Source organism: Chelmon rostratus, chromosome 6 (genome assembly GCF_017976325.1).
Source record: "Chelmon rostratus isolate fCheRos1 chromosome 6, fCheRos1.pri, whole genome shotgun sequence".
Lineage (NCBI taxonomy): Eukaryota > Metazoa > Chordata > Actinopteri > Chaetodontiformes > Chaetodontidae > Chelmon > Chelmon rostratus.
Genome location: NC_055663.1, coordinates 7,487,313 through 7,508,248, shown reverse-complemented (window position 1 = coordinate 7,508,248; position 20,936 = coordinate 7,487,313). Strand labels below are relative to the sequence as shown.

The 20,936-nt window shown below is 44.0% G+C and overlaps 1 protein-coding gene across 2 annotated transcripts; it reads right to left on the bottom strand.

Moving 5' to 3' along the window:
• Positions 1 to 1,312: 1,312 nt before the first annotated feature.
• Positions 1,313 to 20,760, bottom strand: LOC121607910 (BTB/POZ domain-containing protein 10-like). Of its 2 annotated transcripts, none has more exons than XM_041938945.1 (8): positions 20,603 to 20,760; positions 12,509 to 12,759; positions 12,097 to 12,418; positions 10,053 to 10,155; positions 7,078 to 7,198; positions 4,740 to 4,937; positions 3,780 to 3,890; positions 1,313 to 2,810 (listed from the first exon to the last, which is right to left on the bottom strand). In XM_041938945.1, the coding sequence occupies exons 2-8, from the start codon at positions 12,699 to 12,701 to the stop codon at positions 2,323 to 2,325; spliced, it is 1,536 nt and encodes a 511-aa protein (XP_041794879.1). In that variant the 5' UTR covers positions 12,702 to 12,759; positions 20,603 to 20,760; the 3' UTR covers positions 1,313 to 2,322. The 2 variants fall into 2 exon arrangements, with proteins under 2 accessions (XP_041794879.1, XP_041794878.1); XM_041938944.1 differs by having other exon boundaries at positions 1,315 to 2,810; positions 12,509 to 12,762.
• Positions 20,761 to 20,936: the final 176 nt, after the last annotated feature.

Here is a 20,936-nt window from a genome sequence, read left to right as displayed (position 1 = left end):
TAATATTTTCTTCAGCAGGTGAAGGTCTTCTCTGCTTGTTCATTCATGACTCTGGTTTAAACCCCATCTCTTCTCTCAGCCAATCACTGCAGTCCGGTGGTATTTTTATATGATGTTGCCATCCAGCTGCTGGAAGGTCTGCAGCCACAGAGAAAGACTAAAGCAAATGTTGCCACTGCTTTCACGAGGCTCTTTATTAACCAGGCAGCTGTTTGGAGGTCAGTGCATACTGTACCTGCACGCCAGTATGCGTGAACATCCCCGATGCCCCCCCCCCCAAAAAAGCTGCTGATTCTTAGAAGATGAGAAAAAAAGTTAAAAGCCTCTTTTTTTGGTTAGCAGAGCTACTTAATATTCAGAGTCTCAGAAACCTTCTAAGCTTATTCGCGGTTTGATGTTGCATGATGTAGCATACACTTTGAACTGGTGAGTTAAATAATCATAGTTCCTGTTGAAGCAGCTCATGCATATTCTCGCTCCAGTCCTCCTCCCTGAGTCAGGTCATCCCCTGCTATTGAACATTTCTTTAATCCGGCGTGAAAACCTCCCATGCTGGTTTAAAAGTTCAAACTCAAAGGTTTCTTGCTTGGAACTGCATCTCAGAGAACAACATCTGACTTTTATGTCTTTACAGTCCTTTTATGTTGCTGTTCAGTGCTCAGATATGCTCTAGTTACATTTTATTGGCGGACAATGACAGTCGATTATACATCAACTTGTGGCCGAAGGCCGAAGTGCAGGATTCCCTCCCGCTCGTGTGTACGTTCCTCCGTCTGGTTACAGTGTCGTTCTACAGAGGGATGTGTTCTGTTGCGGCGTGATGACAGAGCGATAATGGGAGTAATGCTGCAACAGCAGGGACGCAGAATATTCATGTCGTGATTCAGAGCCAGAGCTGAGTCATTCTGCTCAGATCAGACCAGCCGCCACACTGTGCAGGCCTCTGCCATCTATCAGGCATCCTTTCACAGCGTGTATCAAAATGTGACACAGCTTAGGAATGACAAATACTAAGAAAGCATTTTAAACATCTGTATTTGCCTCAAGCAACTCACATACAAGGATAAAACAGCTGGGTGGAAACAAGTTACCTTAGTAATTCCATGAAAAATGATCAGTACTGATCAGGACTTATTGTCCATTTAGAACTATTTAATATTGTGTAGTCATCCAGTAAAAAATGTTCCTTTTGCTGAAAATATAAAGGTGAGATTTTCTGTGTGCATTTTCCTCCAGCAGCCTCATTAATCAGAAGAGTTGTGTTTTCATTTCATATATTAACATTTATAGTGACAAATCCGTATCAAGTCACAGTCATTTCAAAGACTCACCGCTACACTCAAATAAGGAAGCGTGTCATCCAAGACCAGAGTGTTGTGAATACCATTTATTAGAAAAACACCGTGTTCAACATCTCTTGTGACATCCCGTGTGCTCACAGCAGTGATGAACCTGTGCAGGGTTTTCAGAGCAGGTCAGCAAGGACACAAACCGGAGCAAACGAGTGAAAAAGACTCGACGTAAACAAGGGACCAAATCAACTGGTTTAAAGAACAGAGGGCGGAAGGTTTTCTTAAAAACTCGTAGACGTTGTGTTTAACAAAAACCCTTCCATGAAGGCCTTCGCATGCGCTGGGAAAAGTGGCTCTTCACAGCCAACTCACTCACTGGCGCCCAAATAAACCATGAAGAGGCGCTGAGATCCACTTTCCCAGTGAGGTACACTAACAAACGCGCGCACACACACACACACGTCGTTATAATGTAATACAGTACTCTGTCGTTCCACATGCACACAGAATGCAACTAAACTCTGCTTTGGTCAGATAAATAAAAACAAACAGAGTGAACCGAGGTGGGTGAGGAGTCCTGCTGATGTGCGACATCCGTCCTCGGCTGCCGAACGGTTCTCGTTCATCCGGACGCTGTGTTGACTGAGAAAGGCTGCAGCAGACGTGCAACAGAAGGCAAAGTGGTGTTTTGCCACTCGGGAGGAGGAGAAGGGGACTGGAGGAGGTGAGGGGGAGGGGGGAGTCTGCGTTCACACTGGGAGCAACAAGTGGCCAGAGGTGCTCTCATTTCTGCTGAGAGCTTAAACTGTGTGCTTATTGGCTGTTGAAGACCAATCAGGTTTCTGTGCTTGTCAGCTTCCCTAACAGTGTCACCATTTCAAATTTTGATCATTTCGTGGAGGGACTGAGTTTTACTTTTAGTTTGTTATCATTAACCAGCTGAACTGATGTCGGTGTACTCGTACACCGTTGCTGGTAGTGTGAACACAGCGGGGGGGGGGGGAGGGAGGGATTCAGTGTGCAGCCAGTCTCATGCAGAGGGTGACGGTGTGTCTGGGTCCGGCTCGTAGTGGTAAGTGGCCTGAGTGTGGCTGCCGCTGTGCTGCTGCTGGTTGCTGTGGGCCAGGCTGTGCGGGGCCTGGCTCGGACTGTCCTGAGCCTGCTGGTTCGGGCCCTCGTAGCCTTGCGCCAGCTGAGGGCCCGCGTTGTTCTCCGGCCCCTGTCCGAGCGGCGGCTGGTAGGGGTCGTTGACGCCCGGCGGCTGCGGCAGAGTGTCCAGCTCGTCCACCTGCGGCCCCGGAGGCTGCATGACCACAAGCTGGTCCTGGGGAATGTCCGCGGCGGCCGCGGCCAAGTTGGTGATGGACTTGGACTTGACGCACTGGAAGTCCACGTGGCGGCTCTTCCCTTCCTCCTTCTCCCAGGACATGCGGATGAAAGGTCGCTGGACGTAGTTGTAGATGACCTCGGGGCGACCTCCAGGACGCCGCTTCACCTTCTCTTTATAGGTTGGGTAGCCTGGAGAAAACAAGATAACAAAAGCTGATAAGAACATTAAAGAAAACGAGTACAGCTTACTAGTTTGACATTCGCTCTTTTGCTTTCTTGCGGGTTAGATGTGAAGACTGATACCACTCATGTTGTGCAGTAAATACGCAGCAGGAGCCGGCAGTTGGTTAGCTTAGCTTATCTTAAAGAATGAAAACAGGCAACAAAATGCAGCTTCCAGAACCTCTAAAGCTCTCCTATTCAGACGTTTTGTCTCATTTGTTTAATTCGCACAAAAACCCATGTGTTAGGTGTTGGCACATAATCACCCGTAAAACTGCAAACTACTCTTTAAGTATTTAGCACCGAGCTACTACTCAGATTTGACATTTCATTAAAAACACACTTTCCGAGGGCGTTTTATTGGTGTTGTTGTGGAAACTCTTGCCCTAGGTTCAGCCATTAGGACTTTTACACTGTGCTGACATCATCCTCAATGTGTGCAGACACGCAATGATGCCACATCATACTTAAAGGGTTTCCTGTTGTGGCCCCGAGGGAAAGTTCCAGTATTTTTCTTGAACGAGTGAAACTGCTGCCATGACCCAAAAATGCTTTTCCTTCATAGCTGTTTTTTTGTTTTTCAACTCGGAAAGGTTCTCAGGGGGTGACGGGGCTGTGTTCATGACTACTGAGGAGGAAAACAGCTGAACCTCCACAGAAATCACAATGTCACACTGTGAAATATGGTGTTCTGAGCTATACTCTTATAAAATGACCCATTAGCAAATTTAGAAATGCCCCAAATAATTTATCCAATCTCCTGACTTCAAGTTCCAGCAACAGGTGGTAAAATACATGCAATTCTTATCTGCAGCAGAAACTGAGATGATGCTCTACTGAAGGCCCCAAGTGAGCACTGCATGCATTATTCTGACCGTAAGCACTTCTCTCAGATTTGGAGACTTCATAAAAGAAGAAAACACTTTGACTCAGTACCTTCAATGCCCAGCCGGATCTTTTTCAGTCCTCTGTCCTTCAGCACCGACTTGGCCACGTCTCTGTTTTCTATGTACTTGAAGAAGCGGTACAGTTTGGTGCTGTAGATGACTGTTGAGGAAACAAAGGGGCATTCAGCACATGAAGGAAGACTTAAAGAAGAGGACTTCTGCTATTGTCGACGAGTCCCTCAAAAAGACCAATCCTCTCAGCAGTTTGGCCTCTCTGCCCTGAAACAGCTGGTCACTGTGTGCTGTTAATGTTTCAGAAAATTCAAACAGGAGGAAACACTTCATTTGTTGGGGACAATATTCAGCTGTGGATTAATCCACATTTGGTGATCTGGTCAGTATTTACAGCAGCAGGACGTTGTTTGTGGGACTGATTTCAATTTAACTGCAGTTTGTGTGTGTGTGTGTGTCACCCAGTGCAACAGTGTGACTCACTGTTTTTTTAATAGTTTTTAGACAACAACAGATCTCCATGACACTGAAGCAGCAGCAGATCCTGTAACCACGGCGCTCCTCCTGCGCTCTCTTCTTTTGTACTCGATTAGTTGTGAAGGAACTCATTGTGATCTGCAAATAGCAATACTTGTGATTTGAGCACGTCTATCCCATTCGCTGTGGATACTGGCTCGGTTACCGCTAGATTAGTTTCACTCTAACAGTATTCTTCTGTGTAGCAGCCTGGAGAGAAACTTCTCAGCGCCTGCTTTATCTGCCGTGTGATTGAAGTTTAGCAGCTTGACAAAACGCCACAGCTATTACTCTGACAGCAAAGTGTGAAGCACGCAGGAGCTGCAGGAAGCGCTCACGCCACAGTAACCTGTTTTCACCAGAGCTGATAACTGGAGCATCAGCCGGCTCTGAGCCTGTCACGAGCAGCTGGGTTCATTGGGTGTACATGGTAGAAACGGTGTCAGCAGATCCAGTGTCAGTGATGAGGACAGTAGCTTACTCTGCGAGTACTCCTCTCCCATCTGTGGAGGGTACTCCTCATCCCAGTCCACCACGTCGTCGTCGGTCAGCACCACCACGTGACACTCCCTCTCTCCGCTCTGAGCGCTGGCCACCATCAGTGGCAGCACCATCTCCTCCAGGTAACACTCGAACTGACGCCGGGCCCCGTCGTTAGACAGCTCGTGCATCAGGGCGCCTGTGGAGGAAGTGGGAGGAGAGGATGTAGGACACTGTGCTGGACCGTCTACTTGTCCTCCAACAATGGGGACAAGCAAAAACTGTTTTAAGCTTGACCAGTACTTCAAACTAAACAACTGGTGTTCACGTCACTTTCTTAAACTGTCAGACTTAAAACTGACATTTCATATCCACTGTAAACACCACTGACAGTCTGTAGTCCTTTTACTTATAATCAACACGAGTTGAAACTGATACAATTATATTCAGACTGAGAAAACTCAGATGTCAGTGCATCCAAAGACAAAACTAAAAGTGTGGTCTACTTATCAAACACAGCATCCATATACAGTATGAGAACACACACACACACACACACACACACACACACACACACACACACACACACACACACACACACACACACACACACACACACACACACACACACACATTTGTTTCCATCACTTTTAGACCTACATTCATTTCCTGGAGACTTACTGTAACCATAACCTAACCTTAGCCTTCACCCAAGAAACACATACACACACACTGTTTTTGCTGTGTTTGCTATTAAAAACAGAAAGTCCACAAAAAATCACAACTTACTAACTTACTGCGATGCAAAGTAACCGCGTGTATAAATAGATTATGAGACATTCAGTATAGACGCTCAGGTTTTTTTTGTAAAGGTGCCATGGAGCCATTTGTTTTGTGTGTGTGTCATGTCGGCGCCCATGTACAAGCACACGGGTCATGTGACACAAATCCCTGCCAATGGTTTTGCAGTTCTCCACTGATTGACAAGTGCTATTAATGCGCCAAGAACGCTGACAAAAAAGGCGAGGAAGAAGAAGACAATGCAATTTTTGAATAAGATTTCTGACCTGTTTGACATGCTACATGTTGCCATGGATACACAGAGTGAGTTCTGGTGAGAGGCAGTGAACTTTTGTTTATAAGAGATCTCCATACCTTGAAGGGAAAGCTTGACAGTGTTTCCTCACTACGTAACATGTTGAATGGACGTGCTCTGAGCAAGCCAAACCACTGATTATTGAATACTGTCAACTTTAAGAGTGACAAGGCAATCAATACTACTATTCTAATTCATTATTGTGAATAAGTAAGGCTGCAAGGCTCTGGAAGTAAATAAAAACTAGCTCCAGCCTGCCCTGCTCTGCTCTTTTGTTAGTTCATGGGTTTAGTTTACACACAGGCTGAGATTTGACTGAGAAAGGCTGTGTCTTTGTGTAAAGATGGCTCTACAGCTGATGATATTCTGGCAGCACTGCACAAGCTGTGACCTAAATATTACCGGCGCTGACCTGCACAAACACAACACAAATGCAAATATAACAAACTCCTGAATGCAAACTCTTAGGCTACACAAACGGAAAACACGGTTTATGTTTGCAGCCTTGACGTGGCTCTATCCAGAACAGAGACTGATTTAAATTCAACTCAAATGAACCACAAGAAACACTTAAAGCGGCAATTGATGATGAAAACCCCTGAAAACCACATCCAGTCGGTACAAGAATGAGACCTGCTCGCCTTGGCTGGTTATATGCTTGCATAAGAAGCATTAAATCTCACAGCTAATTATGACCTACTTAGAGCCCAACACACACACATATACACACACACACACATACACAGCTGAAGCTGCTCCTCTTACACAAACACACACTCAGGGACACTAACAAGAGGCACGAACATGCACAATAACAACACTGATGTCAACACCACACACAGACAAACTGGTTTTTCCATGTAACAAAATGACATCACAGGTGCATCAAATATGAATTCGCACACTGATGCAGGCAAACCGCTTCATGAGCCTGTCTCCATTAACCAATCACATATCAGCTGTGGCGTTTTACATTTACATCTCCAGCTGCAGTAATGTCCTGCATCTGTCCACTGACAGCAGCTGTCTCTACCCATCCATTATGCAACGATATGAAGCATTCTGCAATAAAAATAAAACAGTGTCCTTCTCTAATGCAGTAATACAATAGCAATGAAAAGGATCTGAGCCTCACACTCACCAGAGTCCAGCAGCTACATCAGTCTGCAGCTCTGCACACTTCAGACAGCGAACAGTGACAGTGACAGCTAAACAAGCAGCATGTACGCCACGGTGTACTCACTGAGGTCTCTGCACTTGATGGTGCTGTAGTTGAAGGAGATGCAGAGGTAGTCACATGCCTCCCTCAGCTCGGGAATAGAAACGCCGTCAGGGCAGCGGATTATCCCCGACTTGTAGTAATCCTGCCATTTTCAGCACAGCGCGCACACACACACACACACATGCACAGAAATGAAGAAACGGGCAGCGCCGCAGGCATTCACGCACAAGCATGGGAGAAAAAACAAGACGCCATTATTGATGCTGCTTCACTCACACGGCTAGAGAGGGAGAGAGAGAGAGAGAGAGAGAGATGGATGAGGAGGGGGAGGGATGGAGAGCGAGAGCTGGTGAAAGTAAAAGCCAGCGGACGTCACAGGCGAGAGAGACGAGAGAGAGACTAAGAGGAGAAGGGGGGGGTGGAGAGCAAAGGGCGAAGCTGACGACGTCACTTTCCCTCCCTGCTCCACTTTCCCTCCTCTCGCTGTCTCTGTGCAGCCTGTGTCCAATGAGACACTCACAGCGGCTGTTTCCCCGGAGAGCGTCTGCCCAAACACTACAGGCTGCAGTGGAAACACGAAGGCCGGGTGCTCGGGCACCACTCAACCCCCTGCCGAGCACTTCTCTCACAGGCCTGCCTCTTCGGGGTTTGTTTAATGTCTAACACACATACACACTCGTGCCAGAATCCATCAGCCATGACCACCATCGAGCAATTATTTGCTCTTTGTGCGTGCATCACTGAAGGGCTGAGACAAATGGAGAGTGTTTTGCACTTGCCAGAAACAATTCAGGAGGGACTTATCAACAAATGCTCACCAGGAACGCTTTCAGGAAGATTTTGTATTCGTGCTAGAGGACTGACTGATGCCTAACTAGTCTACTTGCCGCCAGGAACAACCAGGGTTTAGAGTAGATGCTGGGGTCCTGTACGAGCATCTCCTCCCATGGCCCGTCTCTGCACTGCTGCCCTGTTTTTGTTTCCAACAGCACGACCTGCTGCTGCAGTTTCCTGTCAGCACTAATAAGCACGCTGAGCAGCAGCCTCTGTGCATTGGGTGCTTTCAATCAAAGATTTTTCAGCTCTATAGTATTTGACTGTCATGCTGTGACTGGAATACAAACACAGAACCTGCACGCCGCAACGCAATACTCTAAATACTATCTTGTTTATCATGTCCTGTTTTGAACTAATGCTTCATTTCAGGTTCCAAGTTTATTCTTGAAACAGCAGCTGAGAAAAATATGTCACCACAAGGTCCATTTAGTAGCTGCTCTGGAGCTTTCGATCACATCCATGTGATGCATGTTGGCTTTTCATGACAACTGGACAAATGGGATATGATTGAAAGCTCCACGACAGCTACTAAATGGAGCTTGTGACGAGGCCGTTTTCTCAAATATGTAAGATGTACTGCTGACTTTTACATGTTCCCGTGCACGAGTTGTGATATGAGTTGCCTGTTTTATAAAGTCCAACGGTGCACAAGCATTGAATGACAAGATGTTCCGTTGGGCTTGTTTCATTCCTACTTGGTAAAACATTGTGCTGGATATTCATTTATTCATCCATGTACTTGGCACAAATTAAAATGAGCTCCCTCACAGTGTTTTATGGTTTATTCAACTGATCTATTTGTCATTTGCCATCATGCTTCTGTAATGAGATGCAGGTCTGACAGGGGCTGCACAGGAGAGAAGCACACAGGAAGTGTGGGGAACAAGAGGGGGGATGACGTGCAACAAAGGCTCTCGGTCGGATTCAAACCAGGGATGTTGCATCCTATTATTTCCTACATTTACGGTCGTACGCATTAAGTCTGTGGTACATTATAAGGCTGTACTTTGTAGTGGTGGTGTGTTGAACGGCCTTAAACTGAGAGGTTTTACGCCTTACAATATAAAGCAACTCAATACAACAACACAAACAATAGCCTGAATAAATCAACCATCGTGTTGAATCAAAATCTCTCTCACACTCGTTTAACAAAGGTCATAGTTATTAGTAGTGATAGTAAAGAGGTTTACAAAGTATCTGCTGTAATAGTTTTCACGCTGACCACAGCTACTGTCCTCTACACACTTACAAAACTCAAACTTCAGCCGCCTTGCTGCTTCTCACTATAACCAACTGTAGCACTCATATTATTTACCCTGTCACACATCTCATGAGCAGTGTTTGGGTTACATCAACTCCTTTGCTCTGTCCCGAAACAGGGTTCCAGGTGACTGACTAGGTTTTTCTTTTGGGATCTTTTGCTGCCACTTTCCATTATACTCTGAGAAAAACACATCATTGCATAGAACTCATCTCCAACATTCAAAAAACATCTAAGTTTCAAACCTGGAATTTTGATAAGAACATTTAACTGAGGAGAAAACACGAAAAATGCACAAGCTGCTGATGAGAATTACTGCTCAGACCTGTGCAGGATGCAGACAATCCAAAGGTACCGCAGTTGGTGATTAAGACACAAGGCAAAGCACTTTTATATCTTACTTTGTGTTGCTGAGCTGAAGAATCCCAACAGAAGAAGCTATAATACCGAGCTGAAACATCCCTGTCAGTACACGCAGCAATGAAGGAGCAGTTGAACAGAGAGAGAGGAGTGGAAGAGGAGACTGGCAGAAAGGGAACAGGAGGTGGTGGTAGGTCTATTGAGAGGTATCTTGTGTGGAATATTAATGGAAGGATGGAGGGAGGTGGGCCGGAGGAGAATTAGAAAGTGAGTAAAACATTGAGGGATGAGGTCTATGTTTCAATGGGGATCTGAACTGACTGGACCCAGAGAGAGGAGGGACCAAAGAAGGACTAAAAGATCAAAGAAATATGGAAGGTAGAAGCGTAGGACAGTGGCAAGAGGGAAAAGCAGCGATTGAGAGAGAACCAGAGACAGAGAAAAGACAGAAGAAGCTAGAAAACGACAGGGAAAGATAGATATACTGTGATATGGTACAGTGACAGACAGGATGAACGCCTAAAGTCAGCATTCTCACCAGAATGGCTCTGAAGACGGTGGAGCTGATGCCGTCGGCCACCTCAAACTCTCCCTTTTCGTTTGGTCGTGTGAAGTTGTTGTCCCGCCCAGAACCAAACATCCTGAAAACAAAGAGCAGGTAAGAGCGTTGTTTGTTTCCTGTTCTGATCTGCTTCAAAGCAGGGACGCCGCATTAAAGATGCTGAAGATGTTGAAGTTGTGGCTTCAATGCTTGTTTGCAATCAAAAAAGGAAACTGTTGTTTCAAAAAGAATGCCGTCAAAAGAGCTTAAAAAGGACAACAACAAGAGACTAAATCAAACCAAATCTCTATTTAAATAGATGCAATCCTGACAAAAAAAAAAGCACAAATGCATTATGGTGTTTCAACAATAACAACATGGACTTTCAATAACTAACATTCACACATTATATATATATATATATATATATATATATATATATATATATATATATATATATATATATACCACATACAAACCCCATCTGTTGTTTGTTGTGAAATGACAAAACCTTGACAATTTTTGCTGCGTTTTACAGTGTGAGCAACGAGGTCAAATTTGACACAAAGCAGGAGGGAGCTGTTCTTTCAGCACCAACACAGTTAAAGCTTTTAGCCTCTGGGACTGGCAGATGGTAGGCAGTGTGAAAGGTGACCAGAAAAAAAACAAGCAAAATATCTATCCTCTTTAGTAAAGCCAAACGGGAAATAATAATAATAACACTCTTATATATACAGTATGTATAACCATTTTGACCATTTCTATCCAGCTGCTGCAGCGCTTACAGTCCAAAGCAGCATGATTTGAAAACTCAGTGTTAATTTTGTCAATGGAAATATTCACTGGTGTCCTCTTATGTCATGACTAAATTGTAACAAAGACGTAAATGAGAAAAATGCTGACAGCAAAGTTTCTGGTGAAATCTCTGTTAGCAGAGCTCAAAGCTTAACAAACTGTTAAATTTAATGGATACAGAGCTTACTGTAAACATCTATTCCTAAAAGGTAATTTATGATTCCCTAAAACACTGAGTCATTCAGTGAATATTTAACAGTATTAGGCAGTAATTTTAGCATCATGTAAAGTGAATAAACTTGGGGTTTCTCATATAATGCTTGTCTGCCTTGACGATGCAGTTTACACATTTAATAACAGCTGTTTCATTAAATCAGAGTCCTACTGAGTGACACATGATGCCAGATTGAGCCGAATGCCGAATGTGCAAAAAGTTTGATTTGTCAGATAATAAACATCATAATACAGCAGGTTGGGACCTTTCCTATAATTCATCACACAGTGCGGTGACAGAGGGGCCCTTCACAGGATCATAATTTGATTACTGTGACACCTGTAACATCAATAATGTCGAATGAAATTGTTTTGCACAACCAAACATGCAGAGGCCATAAAGGATAGTTTTTTTTGTTGATAAAAGCAGAAAATATATATGACCTGTGAAGGAAAAATGACTGCACTGAACTTTTTCTAACAAGCTTACTGGCATTCATTTTTATAAGCCATGAAAGAATACGGTCAGTCAGTAACACAGTCTTAGCCTAGACGACTAAACACAAAGTTCAAGGTCTGCTGACTTCTTATTGGAATTTTTACAGCCAGGAGAAACAGCCTTCATCAAAATCCATTACAGTGATGTGAACCTGAGAAAATTATGACTAAAACACTGACTTATATTACATTAAAACTGAGCTCCACTCACTAAATAAAGACTAAAACAAAACAAAAAGGGTAAAATGTGACTTTAAACGAAGAACAATTTTCAGTAAGTTAAGTAGCCTTGTGTTAGATTCCCACCTGAATTTGAGAACTGTGTTAAAAATGGCAACCAAGCAAAAGCAAACTTACTGTTAAGAGACAGTTTATCATGTTATGCTGCCAATAATTTTCTGCCTTCCATTATCTATCTCACCTTGAAGTTATTGTGTAACTTGCTGGTGCATCTAACGCACTGTAATTCATGAATCTTCCTTTGACGCCACAAAGGGTATCTTTACCTACATGTAATCTACCTGTCAGTCATTACCTGCCCAGCATGGTGTTAGGTTGAGCTGTGAAGATGGCGGGATCCACCACAAATCTTGTATTGTCCACAATGAGCGTGACTCTTTCTCCCAGTCTCAGTCCACTGCGATGCCCCTCTTTAGCGCTGACGTCATACACGTAGATCATATCACACAGTCCTTGGCCTAGTGTCTTGGAGTGGTGGTCTGCTCCGGGAGGACCCAGGCATCGAGGTATGTGTCCCCCGATCAGGGTCCCTCCAACGTGCGAATAGGGAAGGGAGACCCTGGGAGGGCGTGGACTGGAGGATCTGGAGGACGAGCCTCCGTCACCACGTTCACGGTCTGCGGGAGAGAGAGGAGGACGGTCAAACACATTGGCTGGGTAACTAAACTCTCAGTCTACGAATCGTTTCTTCTTTCTTTCCTCCTCACCATGCTGCCGAGTGGGAGAGGTGACATTCCTGATGCAGGGCGTCAGCTGACTCTCCCCTCTCTCGTGGGAGGAGTCACGAGAGCGGTCACTGGAGCGCCGCCGTTGCTCCCGGTAATGTTCTGCTCCTCCTCTCTCTCTCGCCCCTCCAACAGCACCGCCGCTGGCCCCGGCCCCGGCCCCGTACAGACTCATGGTGCTGACCTGCTGCTGGTGGTCGCAGTCCAACACTGACAAGCCACACTGTCGGTCACTGCTGGAGAGATGAGAGCGCACACACACACACACACACAGACAGGAAGTCAACGTTATGAGCGTGACTTTCATTTCAGCTGAGCAGCTGCCAAACTTAAAGTGTCACTGCACCACCTTTTGGCTGGATATTGGTTAATACTTTGTTCAAACTGGACCACACCAAAGGGATTTGGTGAAGAAAGAATGTCATGTAGTCTGACTTTGAATTTTTATAAGGAAAAAAAGATGAGCCAGCGGTACGTGACTACCAACGCCATTCATTTCTGAGAGTGATGTAAAGGACTGAAGACATTACTGACCACTCCAAATATCTTATGTTCTGAACGTATTTTTTAACTATAATTCCTTAGAGATGCACTGATCGATCAGCCAGTGTCTGGAATCGGCCAGTTTTCAGCATGATTGACCATGACCGGTGACCGGCCGATCAATGTCAGATATATCCGATTCTGTGCAGGTCAAAATTATAAGCGTGCAGCCTGGCCCGGCAACATGCTCGCCAGGCCCCTGCCGGGAGAAAAAAACCTCTTTTATTTATATTATCTCCCTAATTTATGTGCACTCATTTCATTTCAGCTCTTTGTGAGGGTCTTTAATGCGTTTTGCTGTCATTTAGGGTCGCGCTTTCTGAGAGCTTCTGCCTCTGCTGCCTCGCCCGTCCACTCCACACACGCTGAGCCGAGCCGCTACTCGAGCCGACGACAGGGTGTGTTGTTATATAGATCTGCTGCACCTGCTATTTTTTTTGGTGGATAAAGTGGAATATACTGCAATTCATTTTCAGTTGGATTTTATTTGTTTTGAGATTAGTCTGTGTGAGGGTGAGAGAAGGTCCTGCAACCTGATGCAGTGTTGGAGCAAATGTAAAAGTTACTTAATAGTCAGTGTATTATCATAAACAATGACTTGTATTTTACATTAAAGAAAAGTTAGGAAAATGTTTATGTGTGCTGCCAATTATAGTTCTTAGAAATGGGAATCAGCAGGTCAGATTTTGAAGAAAATCGGAATCAGCCAAGGAAATTGCAATCAGTGGATCTCTATAATTCACATTTCGCATCTTAATGAAGCATCTTTTTTATCTAGCTGGTTTAGTTTCTTCTTCCTGCAGTTGAATGTTGAAAAATGAAGTTACTGCTACTGAGGCTGAAGTTATGGTTCTTCTTTAGTGCCTTTTAGACAAAATAAAGGAACAAAAAAAAGGCACTGTGAAAAAGAGGAGGGGAGCTGTTGAATGCACAAAAGTGAGAAAATGTAATATGCTGGACATGAGCATGAATGCAGGCACTTACTTGCTCAGTCAGCATTGCTCTCTCACTGCTCTGCATTAATCGGCTCCTCTCCTTTTTGGGTCATTCTAGCACATTTCAGGACTTGCATTCGGGCAGTAAGCAAGCTGACTAACACCGACTAAAACTTTGATCAAAACTCGATGTATCTATTACAAACATTGTACAAGTGGGTATTTGAGATGGTGAAGTAGATGAAAGGATGAGATCAAGATGAGGACCCTCAACAAGCTATTTAAAGGCCACATGTGCCACAGGGGAGAGTGGGACCCCTCGACCCTGGCCGACATTAAAAAAAACTACTGCTGGACATGGGAGAGACAATCATTGCAAAACTTTCAGACCAACTTCTGGCCGACTGTGTCACACAAAACTGACAAAATCAGAGAATTCAACAAACAGAAAAATACTCTGTGACGCTTATTTGTGTGCCACGTTATCACAGTAAGACTGAATTCCAAACTGACATAAAAGTTTCTTAACTTCAAGTCCGAGTGGGATGACACTACTCATCATACAGAACCCAAAGCACTGATGCATGATTTCATGCAACAATGAGATAGATTACTTGGCGCCAAGATTAGATCCTCTCTAGGCACACTCACACGCACGGTTGTGCAGAAATTGCTCAGGGGGTAAGGGGCTTGTTTTTGCTGAGCTGTGGAACGAGAAGAGAGCCTTTAAAAAGTCTGCAGTCAACTCATGTGAACCCTTACAGGGCCTGAGTGCTGCAGAAACTGCACTGACACCAAACTCGGCCTTCAGCTACATACGCACACTGCCCCAGCGTCCATTAGAGTGTGTATCCATGTGAAACAATCTGAGCGAGCGCAACTCACTCACAGGACAACGAACAGAAATGGCTTCAGCTGTTTACTTGCTCCACAGGCTGGTTTCTCAGAGATTTTTGACTGATGGGTCACAACCACTCCAACTTGCCTTGGAGCGACTGATGCTTCCTGGAGTGGTGCGCTGTAATTCAATGTTTTTCCAGAGATAAACAAGAAGCCCAGAGAGAGCTGTTATAGTATCTGCCCTCCATTTCAGAAAGGACTTAACCGCACAATCTCATGCATACATTAATGCACATACGTGCACACTTGAGTACCATTCAAAAAGCAATATGAAAGATGTCACTTTGACATTTTTGTTTTTAGGTTTTAATTTTCCCACTAAAATCCCGCCTGAAACAGTCTCTTTCTATTCTGATGAAACGTTTGATTCAGGAAAGGTTGTAATCTAATAGGGCACACGCTCAAAAGCACAGTATGCTGTTGAGTTTGACAGCCATATGATGTATTACAAATGGACGATCTTAAATAAGCACATGAAATAGCAAATATTTGAAGATCTGAGAAGATGAAGGGGAGGGTATCAGAAATTCCTGTGTGTGGTGGTATCTGAACTGCAGTAAGCATTGTCCTAATGCTGGCCAACAATACTGCACTGGGTATCGGCACATTTAACCTGACATGCCTGACATTGAGGTGACATGCGACAACAATAAGTAGCTGCACTGTCACATGATAGCAACAACAATATAAGACTGTCTTACTGTCTTTAATTGGATCATACTGTATCACCAGATACTTACGGTTTTGGTACTGATAAGAAAGGGAAACTGGTACCAAACCTTGTATAATTGCATTATTATTCAGTTGTATTATGATGTGCTGTGTTGATGAATGCATCCATTTCACTTCCACTGTGACAGTGCAGCTTGATATCTTATCAATAGCTATGAGCTTATAAGGCAAAAACACATCCAGGTCTCGGTAATGAAGAGGGCCTTGCTCTCTTGAGAAGAGCTGCTATGAAATACGATGATGACCATCTACTGTCGGCTATGGAATCAAAGAGATGGAAAATAGGAGCAAGGAGGGGTGGAGGGACAGACAGAGAGACTTCTTTGTCATGACTTTATAAAAATGAAGTTGGTGACATATAAAGAGCCAGTGTAGTGCCTTTTACTCTGCTCAGCAAATGACCACACACACATAAATAAACTACGAAAACATAACGTCCTGAACTAGCTCACTGAGGTAGATCTGGCATAGAGGTTTCATATACTTTTACACTTCTGCACAAACAGGGCACAAACCTGAGGATGAGCTATTCGAGACTGAATAATACATTCCAAACTTCTTTTCTTTCCATGCACCAAGTCCAGTGAATAGGCCACGTACATGTTTTGCTTCAAAGGCTGGTAATGACAGAAGGATACTGGATACCAGCTAACATCTGAATGTGCTGGATGGCCGGGTAGGTGGCCAGCTGACTAAAAGACTGATTGTGTGGCTAATTGGCTAACCGTCTGGGTGGATATACCCAGACAGAGCCGGCCAAGACGTAACAAGACCAGTGAACTGATGACACAAAATGATCCAGCGATGCAGCACGATGACTGCACATTTACACTACTGCCTAAGCTACACTCATTCAAGGTCACGGATTCGTTTTTGTTCTATGGTGCCTCACCAGTCTTGAGATGCCTAAGATTATATCTTGCAGACAACACATGCACACAAACCCTATATGGACAGAAAAGATGCAAAAACACATTTACAAAGGATTTAATAAGGTCACAAATGCAAATTCGTGCAAAATCAATGTAAATGGTGCCAGTTAACTTTTGAATTTGACTCAAAACTGTACATTTCAGATCAGAGCGCAAACAGAGAGCCTGTTCTTTTTCTGTTTATAACATGCCGGCTTCACAGTATAGCTGCAGACTCTGGCAATGTCCTTGAAGACAAGGGTCACCATAGCAGCTGAGGAAAGGAAGAAATTTTGCACACAAAAACACACAGCTGTCTGATACACACAGAGGACAACTTCCTTCAGCTTATTTACCAGACAGACCTACCATTGAAAATGTAAAAAAAAAAAAAAAACATTCAAGGCTATTCATAGGAAGGTATAGAAAAGTAGTACGGCCTACTTTATATTACACCATTATACTGAAGACAATATCGTTCTATAAAATTAGGTCTCCTTTTGTCATCTGACACAATTAAGTGATGTAGCAAGGTGGAACTGATTGTAATATGTTGTGCTTATTTACACTAGTTCCTGACAGAGCATAAATGCATGTTTTATCCTCAATGGGATTTTAATGCTTGGCAGAAATGGGATAATAAAAACAAAGGCGGTTCTTCCAGCCAAACAGGCAGGCAGCCAGTGGCCAGACCAGCAGGGTAGCGGGAACAAAGGAACTGAGGAGGCAATATTTCACTCGGGGCAGGCAGCTCCTCTCATCTTTCACATGTCAATGCAAATCTACAGCAGCCAACATTTCACACAGCCACAAAAAACTAGATGGGGGGGTAACATTTCACTTGTCCAATTTCCTGTTACTGGTCACCACCACCTGATATCACAGACCCCTTGTCTTTTGCTGAATAGGTCAGTGGCCTAGAGTGCTTACAAAAGCTCTGCATGCGGGTTTGCTGTGTTAAATACAAGCCAAGTTCAGCAACCCATCTAAGACACAATAAGTCATGGCGTCCTGGCAGTCTATTAAAAGCATGAGGTGAGAGCCCCGAGGGGTGAGGGTCCCATCTATTATTTAGGGGCTGCTGACACCAGCACACTGACAGGCAACGACGGGGAATCTGCTCTCTGCAGCAGTCTGGGCTGAAATCCAGCAAAAGGATGCTGAAGATGGGATATGAACTGGGAAATACCCCCTTAAAACAATAACATGAATATCATCCTTAAGATTTTTTTTTTATATAATGAAAATTTCTCATATCATGTAACATAAAAATTGCTATTAAATATCATAAGATCACTATTTAGTCTTTACTGAGTACAAGAGAGTCGGACGGAGTTCCATCAAGGATAATACAGTCAGTCATTTTCTTTCTAGGACACTACTAGAAATCTTTTAATTACGGTAAATCACACCAAGAGCCGGGTACTAACGATGTGCACATGTAACACGATGACCGGGCTAAAACCCCGGTGCTCTGAAAGCGGACGTGCGCCTACCGGTCGGTATCAGAGGGCCAAGTGAAGACAAAGCAGCAGGGGATGAGCTGCGGGATGACAGCGGCACAAAAGCCTTGCGCTCCTCCGAACAAAGCGGGCTTGCCGGCAGCTTCAGCATCCTCGCTCATTACTTTCCAACTTCATCAGCATCGTTTCACACACTCGACCTGGACTTCAACTCGCCGGTAAAATCCACCGCTTCGACCCAAAGCTTTAAATGTGTCTACGAGGCGAGGGAGACGTGCACCGGCTAGTCATTCAGAGTCACCGGAGGGACCTTAAACTGTGAATGGCCGCGTGCTTGACTGAATCAGAGCGATGCTGCCTTCACGTGCTCCTCGCAAGCTCCCTCTTCTGAGTGCTCTATTCACTGGTGGTGCATTTCGTGGAAGCTGGCCCTTAATAACGACAGATCCTCCTCCAGACATCCCATATCAACTGTTGGACGTCCTTTTCCGTCATATTCCCCCAGGGCCCTCGATTAAACGTCATATATGGCAAATATTATGGAATCTGTGAAGTCGAAATCAAAATTCTCTACTTGAACTCACCCTCAATCAATTTCAGCAGATAGTAGACTGAGGAAATTTAGCCAGAAACGTTGTTTTAAATGTTCTCAACACAGTGGAAAAATATCGTATTGGGACATGAATTGTTAAGAAAACCAATGTATTAGTCTAGACTACATGTCTATTTAGGCCAGTCACAAATAGCATTTGTTGTGTAAGGGACATGCAGATCCACTCGTCTTGTCATATGTAATTTCCAGCAAGTTTACTAGATCTCTGCCAGATGTCGAACAACAAATCCGCAGTTTTCCAGAGGTATCATTTGATCTGTTCTTTCGAAAATGCTCAGACTGACCACATGATTTCGATATTTCCGACATCACATGAAGGCAGCATCAAACGGGCACTTATTGAATCGCTCTGTCTGCAAAGACTGTCTGGGGCAGTTTTCCTTCTTGTCGAAAAACAAGGATGAAGGGGAAATAAATCTGAGAGAGCGCGAAAATGCTAACAATACTTTAATTATAAAGGTTCGATAACAAATGTTCCAAAAGTCTGCCTAAGCTAAATATAGGCGTTAGAAAAAAAAACAAGTAATCACAGACGCTCTAACAGCCCCTATTAAAATGCGGGCCAGCATTTTGTCTGCTCCTTCAGCATCAAGACAGCAAGTGCTACGCAATATGCCATCTGATATGTTATATTATAACATAACTTCATATTTACAAGACAAACTGTATTATCAAACGTTATCGCTTTTTAAGAGCCCTGCTTGATTCACAACCGTTTCCCGCAAGAGGAATCGTATTACCAATGTCACTTTAGTCACACTAGGGGACTCCTTCACACTACAATAATAATAGAAGTCATACTACATTAACTCTCGGGCTACGGCACAAGAGGCACATAGCCGAATAAATCGTATGCACTGATAAAACTACATTCTGCAGTTTGCAGTGCAGCATCGACAGCACAAGCAGCCATTTTTCCTTCTACATTTCAGGATCCAGATGGAGCCGTGAAGAGGTCACCTCCGGCTTTACCATAGTTTTATCCTCTAGAATAACGGTCACTAGGAATTCAGACCCCGCACACAGTGTGGGATTAACCATCGCAACATCTGTCTGCACTCGTTACAACAGTGACTTTCTGACTACTGTCTGTGCACTGGACAAGTGCCGTGGTGGTGTTTTTCTGCAATATGACGATGTATTACCAAACTAACTCGGAAGAAAGTTACAGCGATTTCAAACCACTGAATGGATTAGGTCAATTTTGATTATAAATCAAAGTTACACATCGATCATCCATCAAGCAAGATGCAAACGATACAGTAGCAGCGTGAACATTGACCTCAAAAAACGTCAAACGTCCAACCTATGAAAATGTCTATAACATTCGTAGAATGTCCTACGAGTTGATATCAATAAAGAGTGGGGCTAACATGTGATACGTTACGCTTTGACCAAATGTGGTTAACGCTAACGTCGGATCTCAGTAAAGAACCTGTCACCTACAGGATGCTACGTTAGTTTCATATAGCAGTCGTTAACGTTAGCTAAGCTACATAAAGTGACGAGTGAAACAGATTCATACACTGGATGCTAATGATTCCTCACGCTGGATAAACTATGGCCACGTTGGCTGGAGATACATCAGGTTACAGTCAGCAGCATTAACTTCTACTACGTTTTAATGTGTCATCGCTCTTACACAGATGGCACTAAAGGAAATATAACTTACTGACATAAAGTTATTCTGTTTCGAAGATCGATTGTCAATCGCGACACTGTTGAATGACCGGATAAAATTCAGTGCTGCTGTTCATGTGAGTCTGATTGTGTATGAATTTAACAACGATGTCAAAAGCAAGACGTCCGTCGACATCGCGTTTAACAGAGACCTTAAACAGGTTAAAGAGGGTTTTTTACTTTTTGGTTAGGCTGTTAAATTAGCGTTAACCGCTATGCTAAACACCTCGCCAGCAGTTAGGCGGCTAACGTTAGCTAGCTGTCTTTCTTATCGAGAGTTTACAACAACTTTTCTTTACCTCCTTGCGCTACATTCCGATTTGCCGTTTTGTCCGGTCGCTTAAACAGTCTGCTGTACAATCACTCAAATGCGTGGAAGACAAAGTGACGGGAGTTTTCGAAGAAACCCTCAGCTTATATGAACTGCACAGAGATGTAGATTCTTTGTTTTGGTTTGGGAAAGCGGACCTCGCGTGAAACATATCGCGAGACAACCGCACATTCCAAGGTACGTCCCACGTGCACGCACACACAGATACCTACTTATGTATGCAAGTTTATAGAGCAAGTCTACATTTGTGAATGCGTAAATAACCAGTTAAAACAACAATAACAACATAAACAATTTAATTC